Source organism: Astyanax mexicanus, unplaced genomic scaffold (genome assembly GCF_023375975.1).
Source record: "Astyanax mexicanus isolate ESR-SI-001 unplaced genomic scaffold, AstMex3_surface scaffold_38, whole genome shotgun sequence".
NCBI classification, from domain to species: domain Eukaryota; kingdom Metazoa; phylum Chordata; class Actinopteri; order Characiformes; family Acestrorhamphidae; genus Astyanax; species Astyanax mexicanus.
The window spans coordinates 1,094,001-1,120,179 of record NW_026040048.1 but is presented as its reverse complement, the minus strand read 5'-3'; the positions used below and the strand labels follow the sequence as shown (position 1 = coordinate 1,120,179).

The window sequence follows — 26,179 nt, the reverse complement described above, 5'->3', positions numbered from 1 at the left end:
CTTTTTTGGGGAAAATTAGAGGATTTTAAGTGCGCCTTATAGTGCTACAAAAAATATGGTAACTTTCTAATGCAAAATCCAGAGTGATTTTTTTTTACCTCTCAGCTACATTTTGTTATTTTTTTTATTATGGTTAGGTTTTGTAGGGTGTTGGTTCATTTGGTGAATTTGAGTAGTATTTTTGAATTTCTGCAAAATTCAGAACACAGCAGATATTTGGCCATTTCATACGTGTGTTTTAGACATTCATTTTGTGACATATGAGTTGTATATCTAAACTCATAAAGAAAGAAAACCCATGAAAATCTGGACAGGCAAAATGATAAAACATATTTAACAGGGCCTAGTAGAGTGGAACAGATGTTTGCTTTTTACATAAATGTGTGCAGATGTAATGTGTTGCATTTTACTCACAGAAAATGTGTTACTCCTGAAACAGTTGAGCTTTTTAATGTCTTTCCACATAGATGAGAGTGAAAAACATTGTGTGGTCGTTTTTGAACGCTAGAAGAGAATGAAGATTATAAATATACATACTTAATAACATCATTATCATTTTTGAAGAACATAAAAAAATCCCTTGTGTGATAACACAATTTAATAGCGTATTTTTTTGAGGTCTCTTTAGCCTGTATATTGCTGCTGTTGAATAAAGCCATCAATTTAAGCCATCTACACTGTTTAACCCTACAGGTGTTTAGTATACTGTGTTAATAATTCTGATTAAATAGACCAATAGAAATACTCTAAATATATTAGAATAAACTTTTAATTTACATTTTGACTTTCATGTAAAGTTAAGATGAATTTGTAAATAATGTAAAGATCTATTTTGTATAAACAAGTCTTTTACAGTACATTCTTTCTAATTACTATTAACAAAACGGACAAAGGATTATGGATTTTTTGTTTTGACTGTCATATTTATATGAAATTAAACTTAAACATTTGTTGCAGTAGATTTAAAAAAAAATTAATTATTAAAATGTTGTAGCTGCATTCTTTTGCTGTATAAAAAGTGGTGATTGATTACTGATTATTCAGTAATTATAAGGGAGAGGCAAAATAATTCAAAATAATTGAAATGTGCCCCATTCCAAAGACATGAACAGTCTTTAATTAATAAATATCAGCAAAAAAGAGAACACAAATGTTATCAATTAATTTACATTTGATTAATTAGATCATCTGTAACTGGTCTAATTATTTCATGGCATTGGAAATTATGCTTAAATAAATCAGAAGCTGCATACCTTTTTTGTACTGCCCATCTTATCTTCTTGTGCATTTGAGTTACATGCTGGGGATACAGAAAATTCAAATTACATTCATTATCAATAGACTAGAGCAGAATGTTGTACCAGCTGACCTCCAATACACCTAGCATCACTATGTTTGGTAACACTTTATAATAAATATCACAACTAACAGTACAAGAAGTACTGTATTTTTTGGACTGTAAGGCTCACCTAAAATTCCTTTATTTTTCCAAAAATCTTCAGTGTGCCGTTACAATCCAGTGCACATTCTGAATGAATTTCAAAAGTCAGTTTGTAAAGAGCAGGAAAGCTACTCTGATGAATAACAGAGTATAAGGGAGTTAGCTGTTAATTGGGGCTGGCTAGCACTGCTAACTGCGGCTGGCTCTGCTGCTAACCATGGCTGGCTAGCCTTGCTAACAGCAGCTAGGTAGCGCTGCTAACCGGGGCTGGCTATGCTGCTAACTGTGGCTGGCCAGCGCTGATAACTGGCATAGGCTAACCCTGCTCACATAGACCACTGAAGTCGTGTCGTCATTTTGTAGTCGGCGCCATGTTGTTTATGTCCATATTTGCGGCTCCTTTGGGGTTCCGTGTCTAAGCGGTTCAAGTCAATACGGGATTTGAATGGGCTTTTCAATAACTGGTCTCTGTCACATTCTGTGGTAAATAAATATGTTCAGAACCCTGTACGTTTTATTCTGTGTAAATTTACCTCCTAAACATCACTGGATCCTCTGAATTTCGAGATCGTTTATGGGGAGTAATCAGAAAAATGCTAACTTTAAGCTAATGCTTAACTGACATCACAGCACCGCGGCTGGAAAATGACTCAGGCTGGATTCTGCACAACACCAATGAACTCCGGTCAGATCGCGTTTTGGATTATTATGCTTCTTCACAGAGGATCATTAAAGCATTTAAACAGGTGAAAACTCTTTCAGTAATGTTGAGCAGTGTGATGTTGAGCAGTGTAGTCTGTGTTAGAGCTTTAAAAGCAGATAATAAGAGAAAGTGGCTTTCAGTTCTGGTGTTACGCCGAAAAGAGTCCCCTGCTAATCTCTGCAGCAGCGCCGGGAGTTCAGTTCACTCCGCTGTAGCATTAGCTTAAAGTTAGCATTTTTCTCATTACGACCCTTAAACGATCTCGAAATTTAGAGGATCCAGTGATGTTCAGGAGTAAAATGTACACAGAAAAAAAACGTACAGAGGTCTGAACAGATTTATTTACCACAGAATGTGACAGAGACGGGTTTTGGAAAAGCCCATTAATTTTTTCATAGGGAAAAAACGCTTAGACACAGAAGCCATACGAGCACTACAGAATGACGCACGACTTCAGTGGTCTATTGGGAAGAGTCTCTCAGGTGTGTCTGTGTGTTTATCGCTTTGGCTGTTTAGCATGAATGCTAATCTAGAAAGCTGTCTGTGTTGAAGGCTTTTTCTCTCTCTCTCTCTCTCTCTCTCTCTCTCTCACTCACACACACACACACACAGCTGATGGCACATTTCCTCTTTTTCAAAAGCATCATAACTACCCTGAGATATTATAAAACAGTAAAAAAAAGGCTGTAGTCTGTCAGGAGTAACACACTGTATGCTAGTTTTGTCTACCTCCAAAAAAGACAGGGAACTACCAGCATCTTAAAACAAATCATTAGTTTAATCATGATTAACCACAGAATACTGCTGTGAATAATAAAATTAATATTTAAGTAGCTGGCACAACTAATGTAATTACAAATTGATTTTGCCAATCTAACTTTTATTTACATTTGAATACCCATTATTAAATACCTAAGAAAATCTGCTAGGCAATATGATTTACATATATGTGCACTGTTTGATAATTGCACTGGTGATTTTAATGTTTTAGTTTGTTTGTAAAAAAAATCCATATATATATTGTTTCCATTAATATATTTACTAAGTGATTATTATACTTGTTGTTATTGAAACATTTACAGAAATTATCGAGATATTGTTTTTTTTGTGAATATCGCATACTGCTAGTGTCACCTACACAGGTGTTTACATTCACACAAGTTTTCTTCTGCCAGAAGCAGAGGTGAATGCTGCATACATCAGATAAAAATATTTTCAACATACCACTTTGCTGTCTCTTCCTGTCTTGCAGGGCTTTTCTCAGGCTTGAAGCTGTGCTTCTCTCACAGACCATCAAGTTAATCTTCTCTAGCAGTGTTCTTATCTCTGATCGGTTGTTCATGCTCTTGCTGCAGGTGTGGTATCTGTGTCCGCACTTCTTTATCAGCTGTTCTAGAACAGGGCTTTTCTTCAGGTCGTCTACGATGGTGTCACTGTTCTCCTCTCTCTCGTAAGTGAAGAGGATCATCGTGAATGGTAGAACATCTTCACCAAACAATTTCTGAAGCCATTCTATTCCCCCCTTATCACTGTCTGTTAACTGGCCCAGTTGTAGTACGAAGATGAAGAAATTGATTTCATTTTCCCTAGCCAAACGGTCAATGGTCTGATCCACTGAGTCCAGGTAAAGTTCATTTTCCTGCAGGTCCAGTAAGTTGATTACACTCAAAATGTGTCCAGAAATCTTCCTTGGTTCTGGAACAGTCTGTGAGAAATCAGCATTGCCTGCCGGGGCTTTCCCAAGCAGAATGTTCTCATCTCCAAAGTGAACTGCAGAGCTGTTCCCAACCAACACCACAGTGAGATCATGGGTCTTCTGATCTGGAACAAATTTAAACACATTTAAAATCCAGGGGTGCATTAAAGGAGAACATGATAAAGAGTACTAACCTTTGTTTAATAGCCCACCTCTATTTTCCTGCAGCTTTCCAAGATCCAGCAATTTTGTGCAGTTTGTCCAAACAGGCTAGAATGGGTTTTAACAGGGCATATTTTGCCCCTGCAGATAAATTGCTGTTTACAGTTATCCAGGCTCAAAGTAGCTCCACGCCTTATTGGTAGACTTCGGAGAGACCTGACATTTAAAACGAGGCATTAAGAGCTTTAAAAGTGCAGAAGAAGTGTATTAAAAACACTGTTTACAACCCGTAGCATGACGAGCACTTAATGTTGCAGCCTGGAAAGGCACAAATGTGACCCATTCTGTTTTTTTCCCTTCGCTTTTTCCTCTGTTATGCTGGCTGAAGCTGCAGCCTGAGCACAGCACACATGCCGGCCACGTCTTCTTCGTGTATACAGCATGTACTTCTGTCAACATTACGTGTTCATCACTCTACTGATCATGACTTTACTTTAAGATGGTTGTGCACGGAGGTTAGGTTACGCTACGGGTTGTGAACAGTGTTTTTCATAAGCTTCTTTTGCACTTTTGAAGTTCCTAAATCCTCTTTTTAAATGTCAGGGCTGGATTCTATCAATAAAGTGTGGAGCTACTTTGAGCTTGGATAATGGTGTAAAAAGCAATTTATATGCAGTGGCAAAATACACTCCGCCAAAACCCATTCTATCCTGCTCGGACAAATTGGAAAAAATCGCTGGATCTTAGAAAGCTGCGGGAGAACAGAGGAGGGCTTTTCAACAAATGTTAGTATCCTTTATCTTGTTTTACTACACCAAAAGTCACACCGGAGTTCTGCTTTAAGGCTAAGAACTTATTAATAACATTCTTAAAATTATGAGTATTTCTCCTTTCTGACCCACTCATACAAATGTCTTTTTGCACATTCCACCAAAAAAACAGGTGCAGTTTAATTTTAAAGAAAGTCATCACATCACATAAACTACATCCAGCAGCAACAAAAATACAATCTACAGCTCAAGTTGTGGTTATGTGACTGTATGCATTAATGTATGTAAAGTAATATTTAATCTATGATAGGGTCATATTTTGATTTATTATTGTAGATGTAAAAAAAGTAATGTAAAAAAGTTTGATCATAAAGATGAACAGTGTCTATTTTTCCAGCCAATTCTGTGCTTCAACACTTCTACTGTTCACCTCAAAAACAACTCAAAACTTTAAAACTGTAATTTACCAAATACAGCATATGATGAAATCATCAACTAGATAAACTACATAGAGATGTTATACTGTGACTATTTATTAAAATTTTATCATTTTTTAAAATGGTTTTAAAAATATATATTTGTTATGCTTGTTGTGTTATGGATATTTTACATTTACATGAAACGTAATTTATCTTGATTGAAGATTATCAGCAATATTAAATTATTACATTTAATAAATACGTATTTATGTATTTAATGTATTTAATACATCATTTTTATATTATGTATTATTTTTTAAAATAAACAAAGATGTATATAATAAACGTCTGTGTAATGATACTAGTGTAGTGTAATAATGAGAAAATGTATGTAAATCGGTGGTTCAGATTTTGAGAGGTGGTGTATTTCCAGTGCAGATGTAGAGGCGGAGTCAACAAAATACTGCAGTCAAAGGCGGAGTCAACTACTGAACACTCATACATAACTTTGAAGAATAAGAAGGCTTTTTGGACAGAAGTGTAACATTGGTGCTTTAAAAATCACATCATTCTTAAAGTAATTCGTAAATCAGGAAACGCACCCAGAACTAAAAAATAACATGTCTAATTATTTTTGTGCATTTACAACATAAATATTCTTACCCATTTTCTGCTGAATGAAACTATAACACAGGATCTGCCTGTTGGATTTAGTTTTTCCTCGTGCATTAATTCTTCAATCACCTTAGAAACACAATTAAATTATAGTTTAATAACATGCCTTCGATATAAAAGTAAATGTGAAATGTAGGCAAAAATAGTGCAAATGTTTGTTGTTCATGTATTCAATTAATAATAAAAACTCAACACCCACATTTTTTTGGTGTGTTCACTGCTTTGGTTTCCCAGACTGAGCTTCACATCCATGTTAATCTGGAATAACAGAATTACACATTCAGAGATTAGTTAAAATTGTCATATTTCATTAAAATGTTTAACAATTGTTAGAATCTTAATCAGTTATGTCATATTTATCCAGCTATGGCAGTCAAAACATGAAAAATGAACTACAGTATTTAAGTGCTGTTGTTAGTATAAGATAGTATCAAACCTCATACTCACTACCAACATATATTTATATCCGACATTACAAATAGAAACAAAATTAAAACAATGATTCCAGGTGTGAACAAGTAGTGCTTTACAAAATCTCCCCACTAGAATTTGGACTCAGCATCATCCAGCATGGACAGAAGCTTAGGCATTGCCCAGTCACCCTGCTGTAACTCAGGGACATTTCTAAACATGTTTTGGGCTCAATGTTTCAACCAGCCTTTGTTTTTACAGTGAAATAAAAATAATGAACACAGTAAATTCTTTATCTTTGCATTCAGGATTTTAGTTTAAGTAAGAAATGTACATTCAGCATTACTAGTGTTTCTGCAGTATGTTTCTTATGTGGTCAAACAGATACACCTAGCTACAACTAGTCTTATTCTGTCACTTTCTCTGCTCTTTCCTGAAGTTTCCATTGTGGTTTTGTGGACGTGTGAATGTACATGTTCTTTATTATAAGCATCTAAGCCTGTTGCATTTCTCAAATGTATAAAAATGCACTGTAATAAAACTACACCCCTATCCCTCCTATATCACATAAAACCTATTTTATGCTGAATACTTGCTCCTCAGTTAAATGCACAGTGCTGTTATACATTGCACTAGAAATGTTGGGAACAGAATACATGGATACACATTCATATTGTTAAAAATTGCTTGAATACATTTGATAGATTAGAATAATCAGTAATTATATATTTTTAAGAAGGTCTACAGAGTACAAAACCTAAATATACTTTGCATTTTACACATTGTGATATTTATAAAACAATTACCAAGCATATTATGTAAGTGACTTTTTAAAATAATATATAGTATTTGTCCAAGATCATTGTTCCATTGTTACAGTGACACTCAACAAAAGCCAAGGTTTACCAGCAAATGTTTTTAATCTATATAAATTTAGCTAATTATTTTATTTCTCTTTACTGTATTTAAAGCATACATTTTCAATTGACTTATATATATATTATGAATATCCTCAAAAACCTATTTTCATAAATAACTTGAGCAGCACCCAATAAAGCTTCTACAGGTACAGACGTCTGTGTCGTTATAACATTCTCCAAAATCCTGAACTGAAAAGTGAAAAAAAAAAAGTATAAACTGACAAATAAAAACACATTTTATTAAAAATGTGAGGTAAATAATGTAAAGCGGCAAAATAATTGTAAAAGATGAGTTTGTTATTTTACCAAGTTAAAAAAAAATCTGTTGGAAAATATAATACGGACAAACCTGAGAAAGGGCGCAGTTTACCGTCTGTTGCCTCCTATTGCTGGAATTCGCTGCTGCTTGGTGTGAATTCACTGCTGCAGTAAATGAGACCCCTGTGGGTTTCTCTATTTATTTATGATGCAAGGAAAAACTTCTCTGAAATCACGTGAGAAACAAGATTTTGGAAACACATCTCCTGTTGCATAAAGTACGTGACATCTGACCACCATGTTGCATAAAGTACGTGACTTTAAGATGGTAGTTTAAAATCTTCCTCTTTCAGTTTGAGTATTCTTGATAATGATAATCTCCAGTGCTTGTAATCTCCAGCAACTAGTGAACAAATTATCCAGCTGAGAACAAATGAAAAATAAAACAACTACAATAGAGCCGCGTACCTTCATGCAGCTATTATGTAGAACCTTATAACCTTCACGTGCAATACTGAAGGTAGAAATGCAATGCAATGCTGCAATACAGTAATCCTGTGATGAATAGCACAGAGCACATATTCAAAAATCATAAATGTACCAGAGATTATGATCTGAATTGGTGCTATGCTTGAAGAACCTGGCTAAGTATAACCCATATTAAGCCTGTTCTATGTAATTAAGTTCTGCAGTATAGATTAAAGAGATGGTCCAGTACTTGTAGAGTGTTTCTGTCTACAGGGTTTATAATAACATTATCAACAGAAAACAAAAGCAAATAATTTATTTATTAATGTATTAATGTAATTACTAAAGTATTGTATGAGGGGAAATTAGTTTGGAACCATGGAATAATGTTAGACCATGTGTCTATTATTTTACATTAAATATACATACTTCTCTAAAAAGATGTAAAATGAATATATAGCACATTGTTCTTTTCCTCATAGAGAAGCTTGTTAAATGATTATATGCAAGATTGGAGCAAGATTACCATTTCCATCTTTTACAGTTTAAAATTTCACAACTGGACTTGGTACACAGGTGCTGCATCCTATCACACGGTACCACGCTGGAGTTCACTGAGCTCCTGAAAATGACCCGTTCTTTCACTAATGTTTGTTAGAAGCAGTTTGCTAAAAATAAAGTTTACTTTTAGCAATCAAAATCAGCAAACAATACCCCAAATCCCTCTTCACTATCTATTAGGAGAGCACAGAGAGTGCTGCTCACTCACAGTCCAATACACCCTCACCTGCCACCACCAGCAGGAGAGAGAGTCCTCGTAATACAATGTACAGATTATTATTCTTATCTGATTGTTCTTGAGTGATAAATTCATCTTGGATTTGTATATATATATGTTCAATTTATTGTATGCTTTTGTCTGCTCCCTCTTCCCCAAACCTTCCCTGCTTTTCACACGTTTGTAAAACTATAAAAAAAAACAATATTGTTATCACTGTTCTTCTTACTGTACATTATTTATTGGTTATTTATTTATTTTTCTAATATTAAACTGTTATTTCTTCAGACTATAGAATCTTTTCAGATGACTGAAAGCCTTTTAATTTGAATTTAGTAACATTCTACAAACAACAGCAGAATTTCTAGATTGTCAATGAAGGAGAAATCATTACCAAGAGCCTTACTCTAAACCAAGAATAAGGATTTTATAGGTTTTATCCTCACCAATCACAATGATGATGTTGTCTACAGAAAGTCAGCAAAAAGCGAAAGTGTTGGAAAGAGTTTACCACTGATTTATTGGTGCTAATATACCAGAAACTAGTAGAAATATCTCTTTAAATTTTTTTTGATATGCACTATTGGTCAAAAGTTTTAGATCATCCCTATTGTTTAGTAGTCCAGTAGCAGTGCTGTATGACACAGACAAACAGCTTTTTTATTTTCACATTCTTTATTACATCACTTCACCTGTCAGACCTCTAATTCTTCTCTCCACTGTTGAAACTGAGACTTAGTCCAGTGTTAAACTGAGTTAAAGGCTTTGCAGCCATGTGGGTCAGCCAGACCTCTTCCTGTTTCAGTTTTCTCCAGTTTCCAAGACTCGTTTGAAGGTGTAGAAAACCGTACTCACCGCTCTCTGGATTTATCAGTAATATCTTTAAAGAAAAATATTTTTAATAGTTTAATCGTTCTCTGTGTTTCTGTGTCTTTATGATGAAAGTGTGAATATGCTGTGTGTTGTGTAAATGCTGTAGTAGAGTATAGTAACACATTCTATTTTAATACTGTTTTACTACAAAGTCTTTGTAAGTTGAGATTTTTTTTATCCATTTACAAAGCTGTTTATTTTCATTGCTACTTTTACAATATAATAATAATAAAATGATTTTGTTTAAAGCTGAACTTTGTAAATGGCATTTAAAATATCCATTTTGTTGTGCACCCACGTACCAATACGTACCGTATGTGTTTTCATTAGTATGTCCATGTCAATTAAATGACAGCGCTCCTAGCTAAACCTTAAAAGCCACACTTTCATTATCTCACCAACACTTCTCCATGACATTTTTCCCACAGTGTTAGTGCTAAATCAGCAGTTGTTCATAGTTACAGCTTCCCCATCTACATTACAGATCCTCTTCAGAACTGCATGGCTTTGCAGATTTCTTCCACATTACAGGTCAAACTGATCTCTGACCTTTCATGACATGTGAACAGCCACCATTGATTCAAATTGCATATTTTCTGATTTAATATACAGCACATTTGTGGAACATACCTGGGAAGAGACCCCCATACACTCTTCTAAGAAAAACCCACCTCCATTAGAGCAATCGTGCACTTGTGGGGTAGGATTAATTACCAGTGGTGTTTTTTTTCTCATTAGGGTGATTGGGTGACTCCCCACCACAGAGCGAGAAAAAACAGACAGTGCTGCCTCTGAGTATTTTACACCAATCAGTGGTGAGCTGCGTTCCAGAAAGCACTGCCTTTTTTGGGTGATTTGCCACAGTCTGAAAATTGTTCCGGGAAAACAAATGCACTGCAAAAAATTCTTCAACTACATGTAAATAAAGACACATATGCTAATATTAAATAAAAAAAAATCTGCCAATAGGGTAAGCTATTTTTTCTTAGTAAGATTTCTTAAAAATCATTCACAAAGTCTCAAAATGAGTGAAGTAAGACTTAAATTAAGCAAAAATCACATTTTTGTGATGTTTCTGATTTTTTGCCTTAAATTAGGACACAAGAATCAGAATATCTTATTTTACTTATTTTGAGATCAAATTACTTTAAATATTTAAGGCTGATTAAGATCATTTTTCCTAAAATAAGCAAAATGTAACGCAAATGCCTAGTAAGTCTTATCAGAGAAGGAAATAAGATTTAATGAATTTCGTTTTTTTGCAGTGTAGTGTGACCTTAGAGAAGTTGTTCCTTGCATCCTTAAAAAAAACAGAATCCCACAGGGGTCTTATTTACTGCAGTAGTGAATTCACAACAAGCAGCAGCGAATTACAGCAATAGGAAGCAACAGATGATGAAAGGCGCTCTTTGGTTTGATTGTATTCAGCAAAATAATGTTATGTAATGTAAAATAACCTAATAAGACAAAAGGTCTTATCATAGAAGAAAATAAGATTTATTGCTCTTAAAATTAGAACATTTTATCTGATTTCGTTTTTTGCAGTGTAGTGTGCGTGCGTCACACACAACCTGGGCAGGGATTCCAGAGCCATCTGGTTTTCCCATAGACTGTATATAAGTTTGGTTGCTATGGTTACTAGGTTGCCTACTATAATATACTGTTCCACACCGGAGCGGTCCCTTTACACCAGTTATTCTTTCTACACAGGACCAGAAAGTGTCTCATAATATCTGAGAGAGTTTTTACTGCTCGATGTGTGATTTCCCAGTTAGCCTGTTAGCATTGCACTGCTAACTTGGACTCCAGCCTGACCACTATCCCAACAGCGGAATAACCACACCAGATACCAGCGACTGCAACGACTGACCCACGACTGAATGCCCTGACCATGCATCGTTTACATGGAGAGGGAATCAGTCAGAGGGGGATTAATCACTTTGCTGCTTTAAAAGACAGATGAGACAAATTATAATACAAATGAGTGATTTAAAAAAAAAAAATGATTGCATTTATTGTATTTGCCCAACTGTTTAAATATGTTTATTTTATTCATTGCACATCAACCTTGATGTCAATCTTTATTCTGTATCTGCTGCATCTAAAATAAAATACTGTCTAAAAAAGACTGAAATTGATGGTTAGTGTAAAGGCTTTATTCAATTTTATGATTAAGGTTTGTAAAGTCTCTTCATGTTCAAAGTTATTTGTGAAGGTAAATTGCCTGATATTGATCACAGCAGTTGATTGTTCAGTTCAGTGAACCAAAATGTTTTTGTTTGATCCAAAATCATTTTAATCAAGGAGGCATTTACAATAAACTATACAGCCCACAATCACTGTACAATATATAGCTTAAATATATATTAAATATATATTTACTGATGTGTACTGATTAGTGGAGGTGGTCCTACATGAGGTGACCAGAAAAGAACTTGTTTAATGCAAGGTAACAATGTCAAAATAACATAGTTGATTAATTTGCACATTGCAATTTGACTACTGTCTAGTTAGATAGTGATTAATATGGAACAGGTCACAATAAAATGATATCATCATAATATTTGCCACCTTAATAGATTTGTGAGGAGCCGCCACAGTCCTCAAATGCAACACTTTTGATAAAGGCTGATGATGGAAGTTCCAGTTACCTCATCGCAGGATCTTCTCACACTTAAGCTTATGCTGAAGTGGTGGCTGAGTGGTGAAAGCACTGGGCCATCAACATCAAGGATGTATAAAACAGCAATTAAGCATAACATTATGACCACCTCTTCCTTTCTACACCCATTATGTATTTTTTCTGCTCCTGTGTAATTCAATAATTAGAATTCTATAATACTTTTATTAAAGACCATAGTCTATCTGTTTCTCTCTGTTATTTTTTCTCCTTTCACCCTGTTGTTCAGCGATTAGGACCCCACAGACCACCATACAGCAGCTATAATCATGGGCATGGTAATGGGGGGAAAAGTGGACCTGACTACCCAGGGCCTGAGTTTTGTGTACTGGCATGGATAGGGTCCTACTGACATTGAGTGTACGGGGCCCAGAATTTGCTACTACGCCCCTCGCTCTGTGCACTTAATTACGTTCTTGATCACAGAGGAAGAGCACACTGATATACACACACCAGGTTATGATACAGAGGTGAATGACGGGGGACCAGGGATCAGCACAGTTTGGCAGTGTTGCCAACTTAGCGACTTTGTCGCTATATTTAGCGACTTTTCAGACCCTCTAGTGACTATAAAATCTAGCGAGTTTTTGTGGTGTTATTGGAGACTTTCGGCGACTCTGAGATAAACACGCGCTCTTCAGTTACAGACCTCCGCGCTGCAGCGGGCGCCGCCGTGAGCCCCGCCCCACCCCACTCACAGTGCTGTCTGACTGTCAGAGCACACACACCTCTCCACCAACACAGTGCAAAAGAATCGCGCGTGCCCACAGCCGCCGCTGACTGACCCCGCTCTGTATTTACAGATTAATGTGTCTTCAGTGTGACACGAACAGAAATCCCTTAATTTAACTCACACAGTCTCAGTCATTCACTCACCTAATTCACCACACAGCCTGTCACTCACCTCCTCCACAGTGTCTGCCTCTTTATAAAAAAGCTAAATATCCAAACAAACTAAGGGAAAAAAAACAAAACAAAAAAAAAACGTAGAATAACAGTTCCGGCTGCTCTTATAATAACATTTAAGAACATGGCAAAAAACTAATTTATGTAATTCACATAAAAATTAAGTTACTGTATAAAAGTGACCTCCTATTTAAAAAGCAACAGAAGTTGTTCATTTGTAACATTTCTAACACATTTATGGTGTTTTTTACTCACTTGTTTCACTCCCACAACCTTCTCTCTCACAATCCTAATCCTTTACAGCTTCAACTCAACTCAACTCAACTCAACTTTATTTATAGAGCACTTTAAAAACAACAACAGCTGCAACAAAGTGCTGTACATAGCACATTATAAGATAAGAAACAAAATACTAGAAACAATGACAAATTAAAATATAGGTATCAATAAAAAGTTTCAGATAAATCTAAGAACTAAGTAAAGTAAAAGTAAAAACAAAATAAAATAAAAACAGAAATAAAATAAATAAAAATAAATAAAAAATTAAAAAATTAATTAATTAATTAATAAAACAAGAACAAAGTCTTAAGTTGGGTTAAAAGCCAAGGAATAAAAATGAGTCTTTAGCCTGGTTTTAAACGTGGACAGTGACGGGGCTTGTCTGACATATAGTGGTAGGCCATTCCACAGTTTAGGAGCCGCAATTGAAAAAGCTCTATCCCCTCTAAGCTTGCGTTTTGACCTCGGCACCTCCAGGAGCAGCTGATCAGCTGACCTAAGGTACCGAGCGGGGGCGTGGGGGCAGAGCAGCTCAGTGAGGTAAGGCGGAGCGAGTCCATTTAAAGATTTAAAAACAAATAAAAGAATCTTAAAATGAACTCTAAAATGCACAGGCAGCCAGTGGAGGGAGGCCAGAATGGGAGTAATGTGCTCTCTCTTGCGTGAACCTGTTAAAAGTCGGGCAGCGGCATTTTGCACTAACTGAAGGCGTTTAAGGGAGGACTGATTGACCCCAAAATATAGTGCATTACAGTAATCCAGCCGGGATGTAATGAAGGCATGGATTACTGTTTCAAAGTGCTCATGTGTGAGAACTGACTTCACTTTTGCCAGCTGCCTAAGGTGGAAGAAGCTGGACTTGACTACTGCACCAATCTGGCGATCCAATTTAAAATCACTGTCCATCTTAAAACCCAGGTTAGAAACTGTAGGTTTCACATACAGCGCCAAGGGGCCCAAATCAACAGGGGGGGCTTCACAAGAACCACTGGGACCAAACACCATCACTTCTGTTTTCTTTTCATTAAAATTCAAAAAGTTTAAAGCCATCCAGGCTTTAATGTCATTAAGACATAACAGAAGTGGTTGAATAGAGAAATCGTCTTTCTTCTTTAGCGGCATGTAAATCTGGCTATCATCAGCATAACAATGAAAGGAGACACCATGTTTTCTCAGAATGGAGCCCAATGGGAGCAGATAGAGTGAAAACAGGAGAGGTCCTAAAATTGAGCCCTGTGGAACCCCATATGACAGTGGAGCTAAGTGGAGCTAAACCCTATATCCCTATATCAAGTCCCTCCTTCAAAAACATGTATTATGCAAATTCGGCGATGACGTCATTTAGCGACTTCTAGCGACTTTTAGGACAGCCAATAGCTACTTTCCTTACTGAGGACTTGGCAACACTGCAGTTTGGTGTTCTTTCTGCTTAAACACACATAATAACCCTGGTCATCAACAATTGAAGAGCAATAACAGCAATTTTAAGCAATTATGTAATTCTACACAAATGTCGGAGGATAGTTTGCGATGCTCCCTGAGCCTTCAGGCAGCTAGAATTTCTTTGGAACTTGATTGGGGCTGCTTAACCCTGGACCTTGAGATTGTTGATGTCTCTTCATGAATGTACATTACATTTTTACATCAAACATTTACTACTCTGCCACCACCATCAGTTATTCACATCTTCTCTTTGCTAGACTCTCTTAATAATTGGGAATCAGGTCCTTCATCTTAACTCTGTGTCCTTTAGGAAAAAAAACGATTCAATAGCCAGGCAACAGCTGCATCAGTAATTCTACCAAATATGGTCCTCTTTGCTTCTATTGCTTTAGCTCCCTTCTTTTCTCCCTCCTCCACTCCTTTTCTGAACCCTTTATCATGTCCCTCCTTCTCTCCTTCCCTAAACCCTTTATCATGTCCCTCCTTCTCTCCTTTCTTAAACCCCTTTTTACATCCCTCCTTCTCTCCTTTCCTAAACCCTTTTTCACGTCCCTCCTTCTCTCCTTCCTTAAACCCTTTTTCACGTCCCTCCTTCTCTCCATCCTTGAACCCTTTATCACGTCCCTCCTTCTCTCCTTTCCTAAATCCTTTTTCACGTCCCTCCTTCTCTCCTTCCTTGAACCCTTTATCACATCCCTCCTTCTCTCCTTCCTTAAACCCTTTATCACGTCCCTCCTTCTCTCCTTTCCTAAACCCTATATCATATCCTTCCTTCTTTCCTTCCATAAAACCTTTATCATGTCCCTTCTTCTCTCCTTCCCTAAACCCTATATCAAGTCCCTCCTTCTTTCCTTCCCTAAACCCCTTATCATATCCTTCCTTCTCTCCTTCCATAAAACTTTTATCGTGTGCCTCCTTTTTTCCTTCCATAAACCCCTTATCACGTCCCTCCTTCTCTCCTTCCCTAAACCCTTTATCATATCCTTCCTTCTTTCCTTCCATAAACCCTTTATCATATCCTTCCTTCTTTCCTTCCATAAACCCTTTATCATATCCTTCCTTCTCTCCTTCCCTAAACCCTTTATCAAAGCCTTCCTTCTTTCCTTCCATAAAACCTTTATCATGTCCCTCCTTCTCTCCTTCCTTAAACCCTTTATCATATCCTTCCTTCTCTCCTTCCTTAAACCCTTTATAATATCCTTCCTTATTTCCTTCCATAAACCCTTCATCATATTCTTCCTTCTTTACTTCCATAAAACCTTTATCATGTCCCTCCTTCTCTCCTTTCCTAAACCCTTTATCACGTCCCTCCTTTTCTCCTTCTCTGTAACCCTCCTTGTGTCCCTCTGCTTCTGCCCCTTTGAATTTTTCATTAGTTTCCTTTCTTGCTGCCTGAATCAGTGTCTCCTCCTCTTCCTCATCCTTCTCTGTAACGTAAGCCGGCTTAATCTCTTCCTCCATTATATGATTTATTGCCCCTTCGCCTATTAATGTATGATAGAGTTCTCTCTGTATTTTTAGTTTGTTTTCTAGTTCTATTTGAAATTCTTCCTCTCTTTTCTTCAGGTAGGTTTCTTCCTGAAGAACCATTTTTATAAGCATTTGCTGAGTCTTTTCATTTGCTTTATTTTCTATCCTTCTCTTTTCCTCTTCCTCTCTCTGTTTCCTCTCTTTCTTTTCTACAGCTCTTCTTACACTCTCTACTCGTCTCTCCTGTTCATATAGCTGTTGTTTGTGGTTTTGCTGAAACTCCCACAGTTCTTCTTTAGACTCTAGTTCTTTTCTCCACCGTTTCTCCTGTTTTTCTCTCCTCTCCTCCTCCTCCTGCTTCATTCTCTCCCAATCTCTTCGCTGGGCTGTCTGCAGCTCCTGTAGCTCCTCCTTCTTATTTTCTTCTGAGTGTTTTATTTTCTCTTCTAGAGCTGTGCTTCTCTTTTCCTCCTCTGCTGCCTTCTGTTCATACTCGTTCTGTAGCTTCTGCTGATTAGCTCTTTCTTTCTGTATCATCTCCTCTTTCTCTTTCTCAAATTCCTCTTTCTCTTCTTGCTGTTTCTTCCTCCATTCTTCTTCTTCTTTTTTTCTTCTGTCCTCTTCCTCCTGATCTCGTTGTCTCTGATCTTCCTCTCTTTGTTTCTCCCACTGTTTTATGTTTTCCTCTCTTTCACTTTTAATGTGTTCTATTTGCTCCTTCATCCTTTTTTCAGCATCTTCTCTTTTCTTGTAATTTTCTTTTTCTATACATTCTCTCTCAGCAGACTCTCTTTTGATCTGCTCTTCTCTTTCTTTAACCTCCCTCTCTCTTATTTTCCTCTCTTCATCTTGTTTCTTCTTTAGTTTCTCCATTTCAGCTTCATGTTTGGCTCTTAGTTCTTTTTTCTCTCTCTCTGTCTTCTCCTCTCTGTCCTTCAGGATTCTCTCCTGTTCTACTTGTAGATCTTTCTCCACCTTCTGGAACATCTCATTAACGTAGCAGCTCCCTCCATTCGCTGTCACCATGCAGTCAATCTTCTTCAGTAGAGCAGTGACCTGCGTTCGGTCTCTGGTTTCCTTGTTGTTGAATACATGGAATCTGTTTCCACATTTTTCTTTGAGAAATTTTAGGTATGGGTTAGAAGTTTGAATGAACTCTTCGATGTTCTTGTTCTGCAGTTCATCTCCTCTGGTGAAGAGCACCATGGTGTATCTTCTGGATTCTTCACCAAACAGATCTTGGATTAACTTCACTGCTTCTTTCTCCTCTGGTGTGAAGCGCTGGGCCAGTGAAAGAACCAGCAGAAAGACGTGTGGACCTGGTGCTGCCATGGTGAAAATACACTTACCAATTTCCTTCTTGATCTCGTCATTAGAAATATATGTATCAAATAATCCTCGGGTGTCGATCACATTAATCCGTCTCTGAGCAACGTTAGTTGATTCTTTCTGACACACGATAGTAACTGAATCAGAAGCAAAATCTTCTTTAAAAAGTTTTGTTCCTGAGATGGTATTTGCTGTAGCACTCTTGCCAACACCTGTCTTCCCAAGCAGCACAATCCTGAGTTCATCTGGTTTCTGTCGTCTATCTGTAGACACATCAAAAGCAGACATCAAACCAAACACTGGAATTTCACTATCTGCAGAAGCAGTCTGCATGCCTGGGTGCTTGCTTTTATACACATGTGTCCATGAAAGTGATTGGAACCAAAGGTCAATGACTGAATGGAAAATTGTAAGATATTATAACTGTTTTGCAAACCTCTGCTGCTCACACTGGATAATAGAATCCTTTGATAAACAGGAAGGAGCTTGTATGTATTGAGTGTATCATTTGTTAAATTGAATTAAGTCTGAAGCTCCACAGTTGGGCCTGGTCACATTACATTAGCACCTCTTGCTTGGCCAGGTCTACTGTTGCAAAAGGTCGTAATGACAATATGAAAACCAATGGCTCAGTTATTTGTAGATGGTTCAGGTTCAGGTTGTCAGATGAGGTGTCACTACTAAACTAAACACACTGATCTTTATAGCAGATATGCCTACTCTAACCTGAACTGACCAATCAGCTGTTTTACATGGGTGTGAGAATAGACATGACCCATTTCAGCCCAGATTTATAGAAAATGAAAAGCGCACTGTATTTATTATGTGTCCCTTGTTTTTAGGCTACTTAAAGTGAAGAAAAAAAAACATTTATTTGAAGAATCTTTTGTTTATAAGTATTACGTGTAATTTTAATTGACTTTTAGTTGTTGATATAAAATGTTGCTAGAACTATTATAATATATGAAATATGGCACTTAATGATAAAAGCCTGGAAAAGTCTTACAAAAGAAGAATGCAATAGTTTAGTGATGCCAGTGCATCAGACGCTTGATGCAGTTACTGCAAGCAAAGTATCTGTATACTAAATATTCGCTTTTGTAACCCTGGTAAAATAAGCACTCTTTGGGTAAAGCCATTCTGAGGAGCCTGTGTGTAGACCCCTCCCACTTTTCCCTCTCTCCACCCATCACTTTTCCCTCTCTCCACCCCCCCCCCCCCCCCTTCTCTCTCTACCTTGCTCTCTCCCAGCGTGTGTGTGCTGCACGGAGCTGGAGATAAATGTCCATTTTTGTGTGAGGAAATATTGAGTAAAGACGCTGTTTAAACTGTACTACAGTGATACACAAGTACCCTCGTTGGAGATTTTTTAGTTATCAACCGAGTTGGATAAACTTTTGCGCTGTTTGATTGAGGGAGACTCCGGTGAGTTCATATATTGCTGATTAGGAAAGAGTTTGCGAATATAACTTAGTGTTTTCATGTTCTAAGCTGTTAAAAGTGTTGATAGTGAAGTTAGAAGGTTATTAAAACAACCGGAGTGAAAAATATGTGAGATAAAGTGCTGTGAAATGACTGAGTTCAGTAACGTTATTAATTTGTAGGCTAAGCCAGCGTTTTGTTTATATGTGTATATATGTGATTATAAGTGTGTATTTTTGCTCTTTACTCGGTTAGAGACACGTTAAGATGAATATTCGCGCTATACAGACTTACTTAACAAAGTCCTGTATTATATAGGTTGTTTTAATAGACGGGAGAAACGAGTGAACTTGTCAAATCCAAGATGGCGAGCCAACCCTGAAACTACGATCCCCAGAATCCTATGCGAGCGTTTTCCCGCCACCCGAGCCCCAACGGCGCCTCGAGGAGGGAAACAGATAAGAGGAGCAGAGACACACACACACACACACTCTAAAAAAAACGTAGTCTACCCGGGTAGTGAAGAGACCCACTTTTTCTGACAATAGCAAACTCAAATCATAAAAAAAGAAAGAAGAAGAGACACGGACTGAAACAAACATAAAAAAGGGGACTGTTGGTTTTTTTTGAACATTTAAATGCTGTTTCACGAAGAAGATTGTGATTAGTTAATGAGTTCTGTAAGGGTTGTTGAGCAGATTGTGTTCTGATTTACTTGATACTGCATAGATGCACTGTATTTCCTTATTTTGAGGTTTTGGATTTTGTTTTGTTTATTAACTCATTCAGTGAATTTACAGTATTAAGCCCCATTGAATTAAGCCACATCCCCTTTTTATTATTTTTTTTTCCTTTCCCCATTTAATTTCATCCACACCCATATTCTCTTCATAGTCACTAAAGGTACATTTTATTTATTTTTGTTCTTTTAATTAATAACCTGCATCTTGAACTCTGTATAAATATCCCGGTCTGTTGTATTTTAATCAGAGCCCTCCGAGCGAATCTAAAGAGTCTTCTGATACTGGTCCAACCCCGGATTTACTGCCTATATATTTTTCTATTGTAATACTGTTGTATAAAATTTCTGATATTTTGTGAACTAGCTAATGTGGCTGCTGCGTTGCACATAACGAGTGCTACACTTTAATTCATTTTTAATCAATGTCTTCCAATACTTTTTGTTAACAAAAATAAAAGGTGCTATCTTCTGAACTGTGTATCAGATCTAAATGAAAATAACTGTAAATAAAAGCTGAAATGTTGATTCTTTGTATCATATTCATCTTTTAATATCAAACCCCAATATTTTCAGTCTACAGCAGAAAAAAATAAATTCACTCTCTAGCAAGCATTTTTCACATTGGATGCGGTCAATACTTGATTCTGAAGCTTTGAATGTTATCTTTTACTATGAGATAATTGATCCACACAGTTCTACAGGAAGAAAATAGCTTTATGTCAGGCTGAGAGGCTTCAATCCTTTTAGCTGCTTCGCTAGAGTTGTGATATATGCGCCTTGTCATCCACTACCTCACCATTGCGGTAGTGAAATGCCATCAAAGAATTTCAGTTTCATGCATAACCAGCATTCTAATTGCTACTTGTTGGGCTGTTTTTCAACGTTCATATTTTCATTAAAGAGATCAGCTTTGTGTTATAAAGAGCTGCAACAATTCCAGAGTGCAAGCTCCTTGAAATGTGGTACTAATATTGCACAATTTGGGTGGAATAATTAAAAAAAGATCATTTTTGCCATAACCTCAAAGTGCCAGCAATATAATAAAAAATTGGACACAGCTGGGTGTTCTATTATGATAATGACCCAAAACCAGTGTTGCAGCTTATTGATTTAGTCACCAGATTTAGTGAATTTTCTTGTTATAATTATAGAAAATCTAAAAACAATAGAAAAAGAAGTATTTTTTTAGCAAGAACAATAGGGTTATACGCACCATGTGCTGATATTAATAATGAAAAGAAAAAATAATATAATAATAATAATAATAATCAAATGTACAAATCATTTAAAAGAATAATAACAGTTACCAAATACAATTTACCCTGTATTTGATTGCTGCTGCTCAGTTTGAGTTCGCTGATTTCTTGTTTCACATCTTTATTTTTTCTCTTGTATTTGAGATGTGCTTCTATCTGTGCAGCTGCATACATGACCGCTGTGAACAGACTTCCTCTGTTTTCTTTCAGTAGATTTCTGACACTCTGAATCACCTCTTCTGCTTCTGTGTTGGAGCTGATTGAATGATATGTTTGTCCGTAGGTTTTGACCAAACTCTCACTGTCCTGGTCTAGTGGTTTGTTCTGAGAGGACTGAGTGATCAGGACTATAGTGTGCTTTCTGAATTTTGTTCCAAAGATCATCTGGATCTTCTCCAGTTCTCCTTTATCTTCATCAGTGAGACGTCCCTCAGGGAGGACGAGGAGAAAAGCATGAACTCCAGGATCACAGAGAGAGACACAGCGGAGAGTCTCCCGCATCACTTCCTCCTCTGAGAGCTGAGAGCTGTAGAGAGCTGGAAGCTCCACCAGGGAGATCAGACGTCCACATACTTCTGACTCTCTCCTCACACACACTGAACTGGATTCTGCACTGAACTCTCTCTGACCCATAATCAGATCTGATATGGAGGACTTCACTGATCCTTCACTACCACACACAACCAGGTTCAGCCTCTCAGACCCTGAAAGAGAAATATACAGTTACAACTTATACAATTTATACAATATACAGAGATCAGGATTATTTTCTGTACGAAATGTATCTGTCCTACCTAATACATTTATTAAGTTAGCATAGAGTTCTAGAGATTTATGTATGTGGGGCTAAGCTTTCACTAAGGGGTTGAATATATAAATTGGCAACAATTTATTCCAACAATCCCTGCTGGTTCTGTTCAGGGGTGGTGGATGTCTTCTTGGAAATCTTCCAAATGAATAATTAATATACACACCCATTATTACTTTATTTTGAGTTTAAGTTAAATTAATTAATTAGGAATGACAGTAGGGTAATCTTTAGTTGTACCTTATATTTGGCCAGTGCAACCTTGATGAATAAACTACATTACGTTACATTTGGCAGACACTTTTGTCCAAAGCAACAACAATAATGTACATAAAGTAATAGAAGTTCTGGGTACAAAAACATTTTAGACAGGGCCTAAAGGAGGCCAAAGGGAAATAGTGAGATAGAGGAGTAAAGAAGGGGAAGAAGAAAATGAGGTAATGAAGTAGTTAGTTTGTTAGAGGTGTTAAGAGAGTAAGTCTTCAGGAATTTATTAAAGATAGTGAGAGATTCTCCTGATCTGGTAGTAGAAGGTAGTTAGTTAGAGGTGTTAGGAGAGTAAGTCACTTTCACACATACACTTACAAAAAATAATAAATTGTCATTTACTGTTAGTAATCAGTTTGTCACAGTGTTTCTGAAGCATAGAAATTGAAATTAAAAAGAAAATATTTGTACATTTCACTATTTACAAGACTGCAGTTACAAATTCTTTTAGGAAGAAATTAAAAAGAAGAAAAACTGTTGAACAACTGAGTAAAAATCAAGCAGATTTAGGCCATAGGTGCCCTTTGTTTGTGCAGTAATCTGTTTGGGGGAAAATACACAAAAAAGTAAGCAAAAAGAACAAAGACAGCTGCTGCTTCTTGTTGATGCCCCCTACACAATAAAAACAATACAATAATCCAAATTTGATTGACTATATTGTCAAGTTAATTGGGCAACAATCAGACAAAGCAACAAAAGAGTAAAAAAAAGCAAGAAAAACATTGTAAAAAATGTGGTACCTTATTTTTTTCAGTATACTAAATGAGTTATTTATGATGTCTGTCTATTTAAGTTTTTCAAAAACTGTACTTACATGATTTCATGGATTTCTCTTCATTGTTTAGTGAAGGGGTTTTCTGACACTTCTCTGTTTTTTCAGACTCTTTCTGTGCTGTTGTTTGTTCATACTGTTGCCTTGCAGTTGGAGCCTCATATTCCTCCCACTGAAGGTAACTCCATTCATTCTCTATGACCATTGTCTCCAACATTTCTATTAGAGCACAAGCTTTGCTGTTTCTGTTAAACTTAAAGCACCTGTTACTCCATTCAGTGATGACGTTATGAGATGTTATGATTTCTTCAGCTTGTTCTCTGGAGCCTGATTGCAGTGTTTGTGTTGTCACCACCAGGATGTGTTCACGAGGCTCCTCAGACAGATAAAGTAAGATATAATTCAGTCTGTGTCTGTCTGTCTCTGTGAAATCATCTGGCTGTAGAACCAGCATTAGAACATGAGGCCCAGGAGAACACAGAGTCATGCACTCTCTCACTCTCTGATTCAGCTCCTCTGCAGAGAGCTGAGGATCAAACAGGTGAGGTGTGTTGATGAGGGTGATGTTTCGTCCCTCCACCGATCCTCCAGATCTCTTACTGTGCTGCTCTACTGAAGGAGGAGGAGCATCAGTATTAAATGCATCTCTGCACAGGATGAAGTTCCCCACTCTGCTGATCTCTGAGCTGTTCTTCCCCAGCAGAACCATCCTCAGCTCAGGCCCTAGATACAGAAGAGGAACATTTAGAAATAATTCAGCATCATAACAATGCTGTTATGTGTCCCTATCCCCATAGTCAGTGTTTTTTGCTACTAATATTTTGTTTGGAGTGTGGAGATTTGTGATTAACCAGACCCAGCACACTTCACTTGAAGAGTTTTTTGTTAAATCATATTAAAATTGAACATCATTATGGGAAAAGTACAGGTTAAATAACTTTTCCTTTTGTCAGCTCTTTTTCCCTGGTTTAGGGTGTTTTCACACCAGCACTATTTGTTCTAGTTAAAACTCGGGTTCGTTTGTACCTAGTGTGGTTCATTTTAGCAGGTAGAAAACAGTAAGTCGCTCTCAGGTTTGGATCAAAAGAGCCGGACCGAGACCAGCAAGTGGAGGTGGTCTCAGTCTGGTCCCAAACTCTGGAGCAGTTCGCTTGTGGTGAAAACGTGATCCGGTCTCAATCTGACCCAGCTATCAAATATACGTCTTTTATTTGAGCTAAACTGCTGATAAGACGCAGTTTCATGAGATATATTACCCAGATATATCTATAATTACCACCTGTATTAACAAACGCTGTGTCTCTTCCATGCACATGCTGCCTCTGCTGCGTTCAGTTCTTGCAGCCGTGCGACTCTGTTTACTACGTGGACATCTGCACTGCACGCCCAATTAAAAACACTGAACTGTAAAAACACGTAGTAAACCGAGTCATGTTGTTGCAAGTCGTGAACTCAGCACACCGTGGAAGAAGAGGACGAAGCTAAATCTTGTGTTAATCCAAAAAACAAACCTTCTGTTTAAATGTATATCCAAAGGCCAACTCAATGGCAATGTTGTTAACCACAGTGACAGAGACTGGTGAAATTAGACAAAGTTGAAAATATGCTATTGGCTGCAAGGGGTATTATACTAGATGTACTTATTTCAGAATATTATCATGTTTAGTTATCTGAGGAGACCAGGGCCAGTGGAAGAGCATATAGAGAGCATTTGCAGATATAATGAAACAAAAATACACTCGAGTACCGTGCTATAAAGTGCACAGCATGGCTAGTATTACACGTTATAGCACAAACCTCAAGTGTATTATTGCGATTATACCACAGTACCATTATCACACTTTGTTAAAAAAATGTAGGTAAAGAGGACGAGAAAATAGGATATTTTTGGTTATAAGCATCTGTGAGTTAAAATAGTTTCATTGCTGTTCTGCTTGTAGCTGCGCTGTAAGCGCTGCATTGTTGCCAGTTTAGCTTGGTGGCCTCTATTTTTGGCCATTTTAGTAAAAATTGTGGAAATCAAAGCTTACTGTAAATAAACAGAAGCGCTTTACTCACCCAAATAAACAGTTTTCGGGAGAGAAATCTGTCTAGATTTAAGTCCAGTGCTTTTTTGACTTAAAGTAAATGTTTTTTTTTTAAGAATTAAAGTTTTGTTTACTTCGGCGCCCCCAGCTGCAAGACCTGCGGAATTACAAGGGTCCACCTTACATTCAGCTTAAAATGCCCTATAATAACTGAAGAATACATACACTTAAGCTTTTATTTTAATAATATCAACCTCAGCCCCCCACACCCCTCCCCCCACGCCATGAAAATACATTGGTTTGAAGACGTATGTACAATGTCTAATTCAGGTGGAAAAATTAAAATAGACACACATTATGTTTTGGTTAAATTAACAGTAAAAAAACTATTCCAGGTTTATTTCTTATTTAATGATCTTTAAAATGTAACACTTTTTTTTGCACAGAGTTGTTGTGGTGTGAAAGTTTTTCATTCCAACAAATTAAGGACATCAGAACAGCTGTTAGCCTGGCCTGCACCCGTTACCATATTTCTGTTCAATTACAAATTACATTGACTTAAAATGCTCATATTACATCATTATTATCATAACACTACCACATGAAATGCAGATTTTTGCCTTACATAAAGAGGGGCTGTAGAATTCATTATTTTTTTCAGCACTGATGCACAAAATGCCAGACAGTCTGTGTCTTAGCTGGGTTAGCTAGTGTTAAACCAGCAACAGTAATAATAGCTTTAACATGTCATCACTTTTTAATATTTCAATATGATTTACCAAAGCTTCATTAACTAAACACTAAAAAAATTAATTTAAACAACAAAAGAAAAAAAAGCTAACTATTTGCTTTTTATCTGAATCATTCCGCATGGTTTGCCAAATCATAGGGTACTGTTTTTTTAACATAACTTAGCTAAGCTAGCATAACACTAGTTACCTCAGGCTCAAACTCCATCACGGGTCCTATTTAACCTGGTGTGGTAATAATAATATAAAACCCAATGAATTGCCTTTTTCCTAACAGTTACACAAAGTAGTGGTTTATCAGACGTATCTGGCCTCAGCCTCGTCCAGCTAACCAAGCTAGCCTTAACCTGGTTTATTTACCTCAGGCTCATAGTCTCCCACGGGTTCTATTTAACATAGTTTTTTTATAAATAATAAAATATGACCTAGTTAGCTAAAGTTGCAGTATTAAACCC

General features: G+C 36.9%; 1 protein-coding gene and 1 long non-coding RNA gene across 2 annotated transcripts in view; one reads left to right on the top strand and one right to left on the bottom strand.

Moving 5' to 3' along the window:
• Positions 1-23,257, bottom strand: part of LOC111196931 (interferon-induced very large GTPase 1-like) — a 28,945-nt gene extending 5,688 nt beyond the window's left edge. Inside the window, exons 1-6 of the mRNA XM_049473447.1 lie at positions 22,991-23,257; positions 21,167-21,805; positions 15,197-17,944; positions 3,369-3,965; positions 1,254-1,300; positions 415-504 (exon numbers count right to left, since the gene is read on the bottom strand). Coding sequence (XP_049329404.1) covers positions 415-504; positions 1,254-1,300; positions 3,369-3,965; positions 15,197-17,944; positions 21,167-21,805; positions 22,991-23,165 — 4,296 coding nt within the window. The 5' untranslated portion in view covers positions 23,166-23,257. The remainder of the gene's footprint in view (positions 1-414; positions 505-1,253; positions 1,301-3,368; positions 3,966-15,196; positions 17,945-21,166; positions 21,806-22,990) is intronic.
• Positions 18,905-20,370, top strand: LOC111195497 (uncharacterized). Its single transcript, XR_002651666.2, has 2 exons — positions 18,905-19,106; positions 19,422-20,370. It is a non-coding gene; the product is annotated as an uncharacterized LOC111195497 (long non-coding RNA).
• Positions 23,258-26,179: the final 2,922 nt, after the last annotated feature.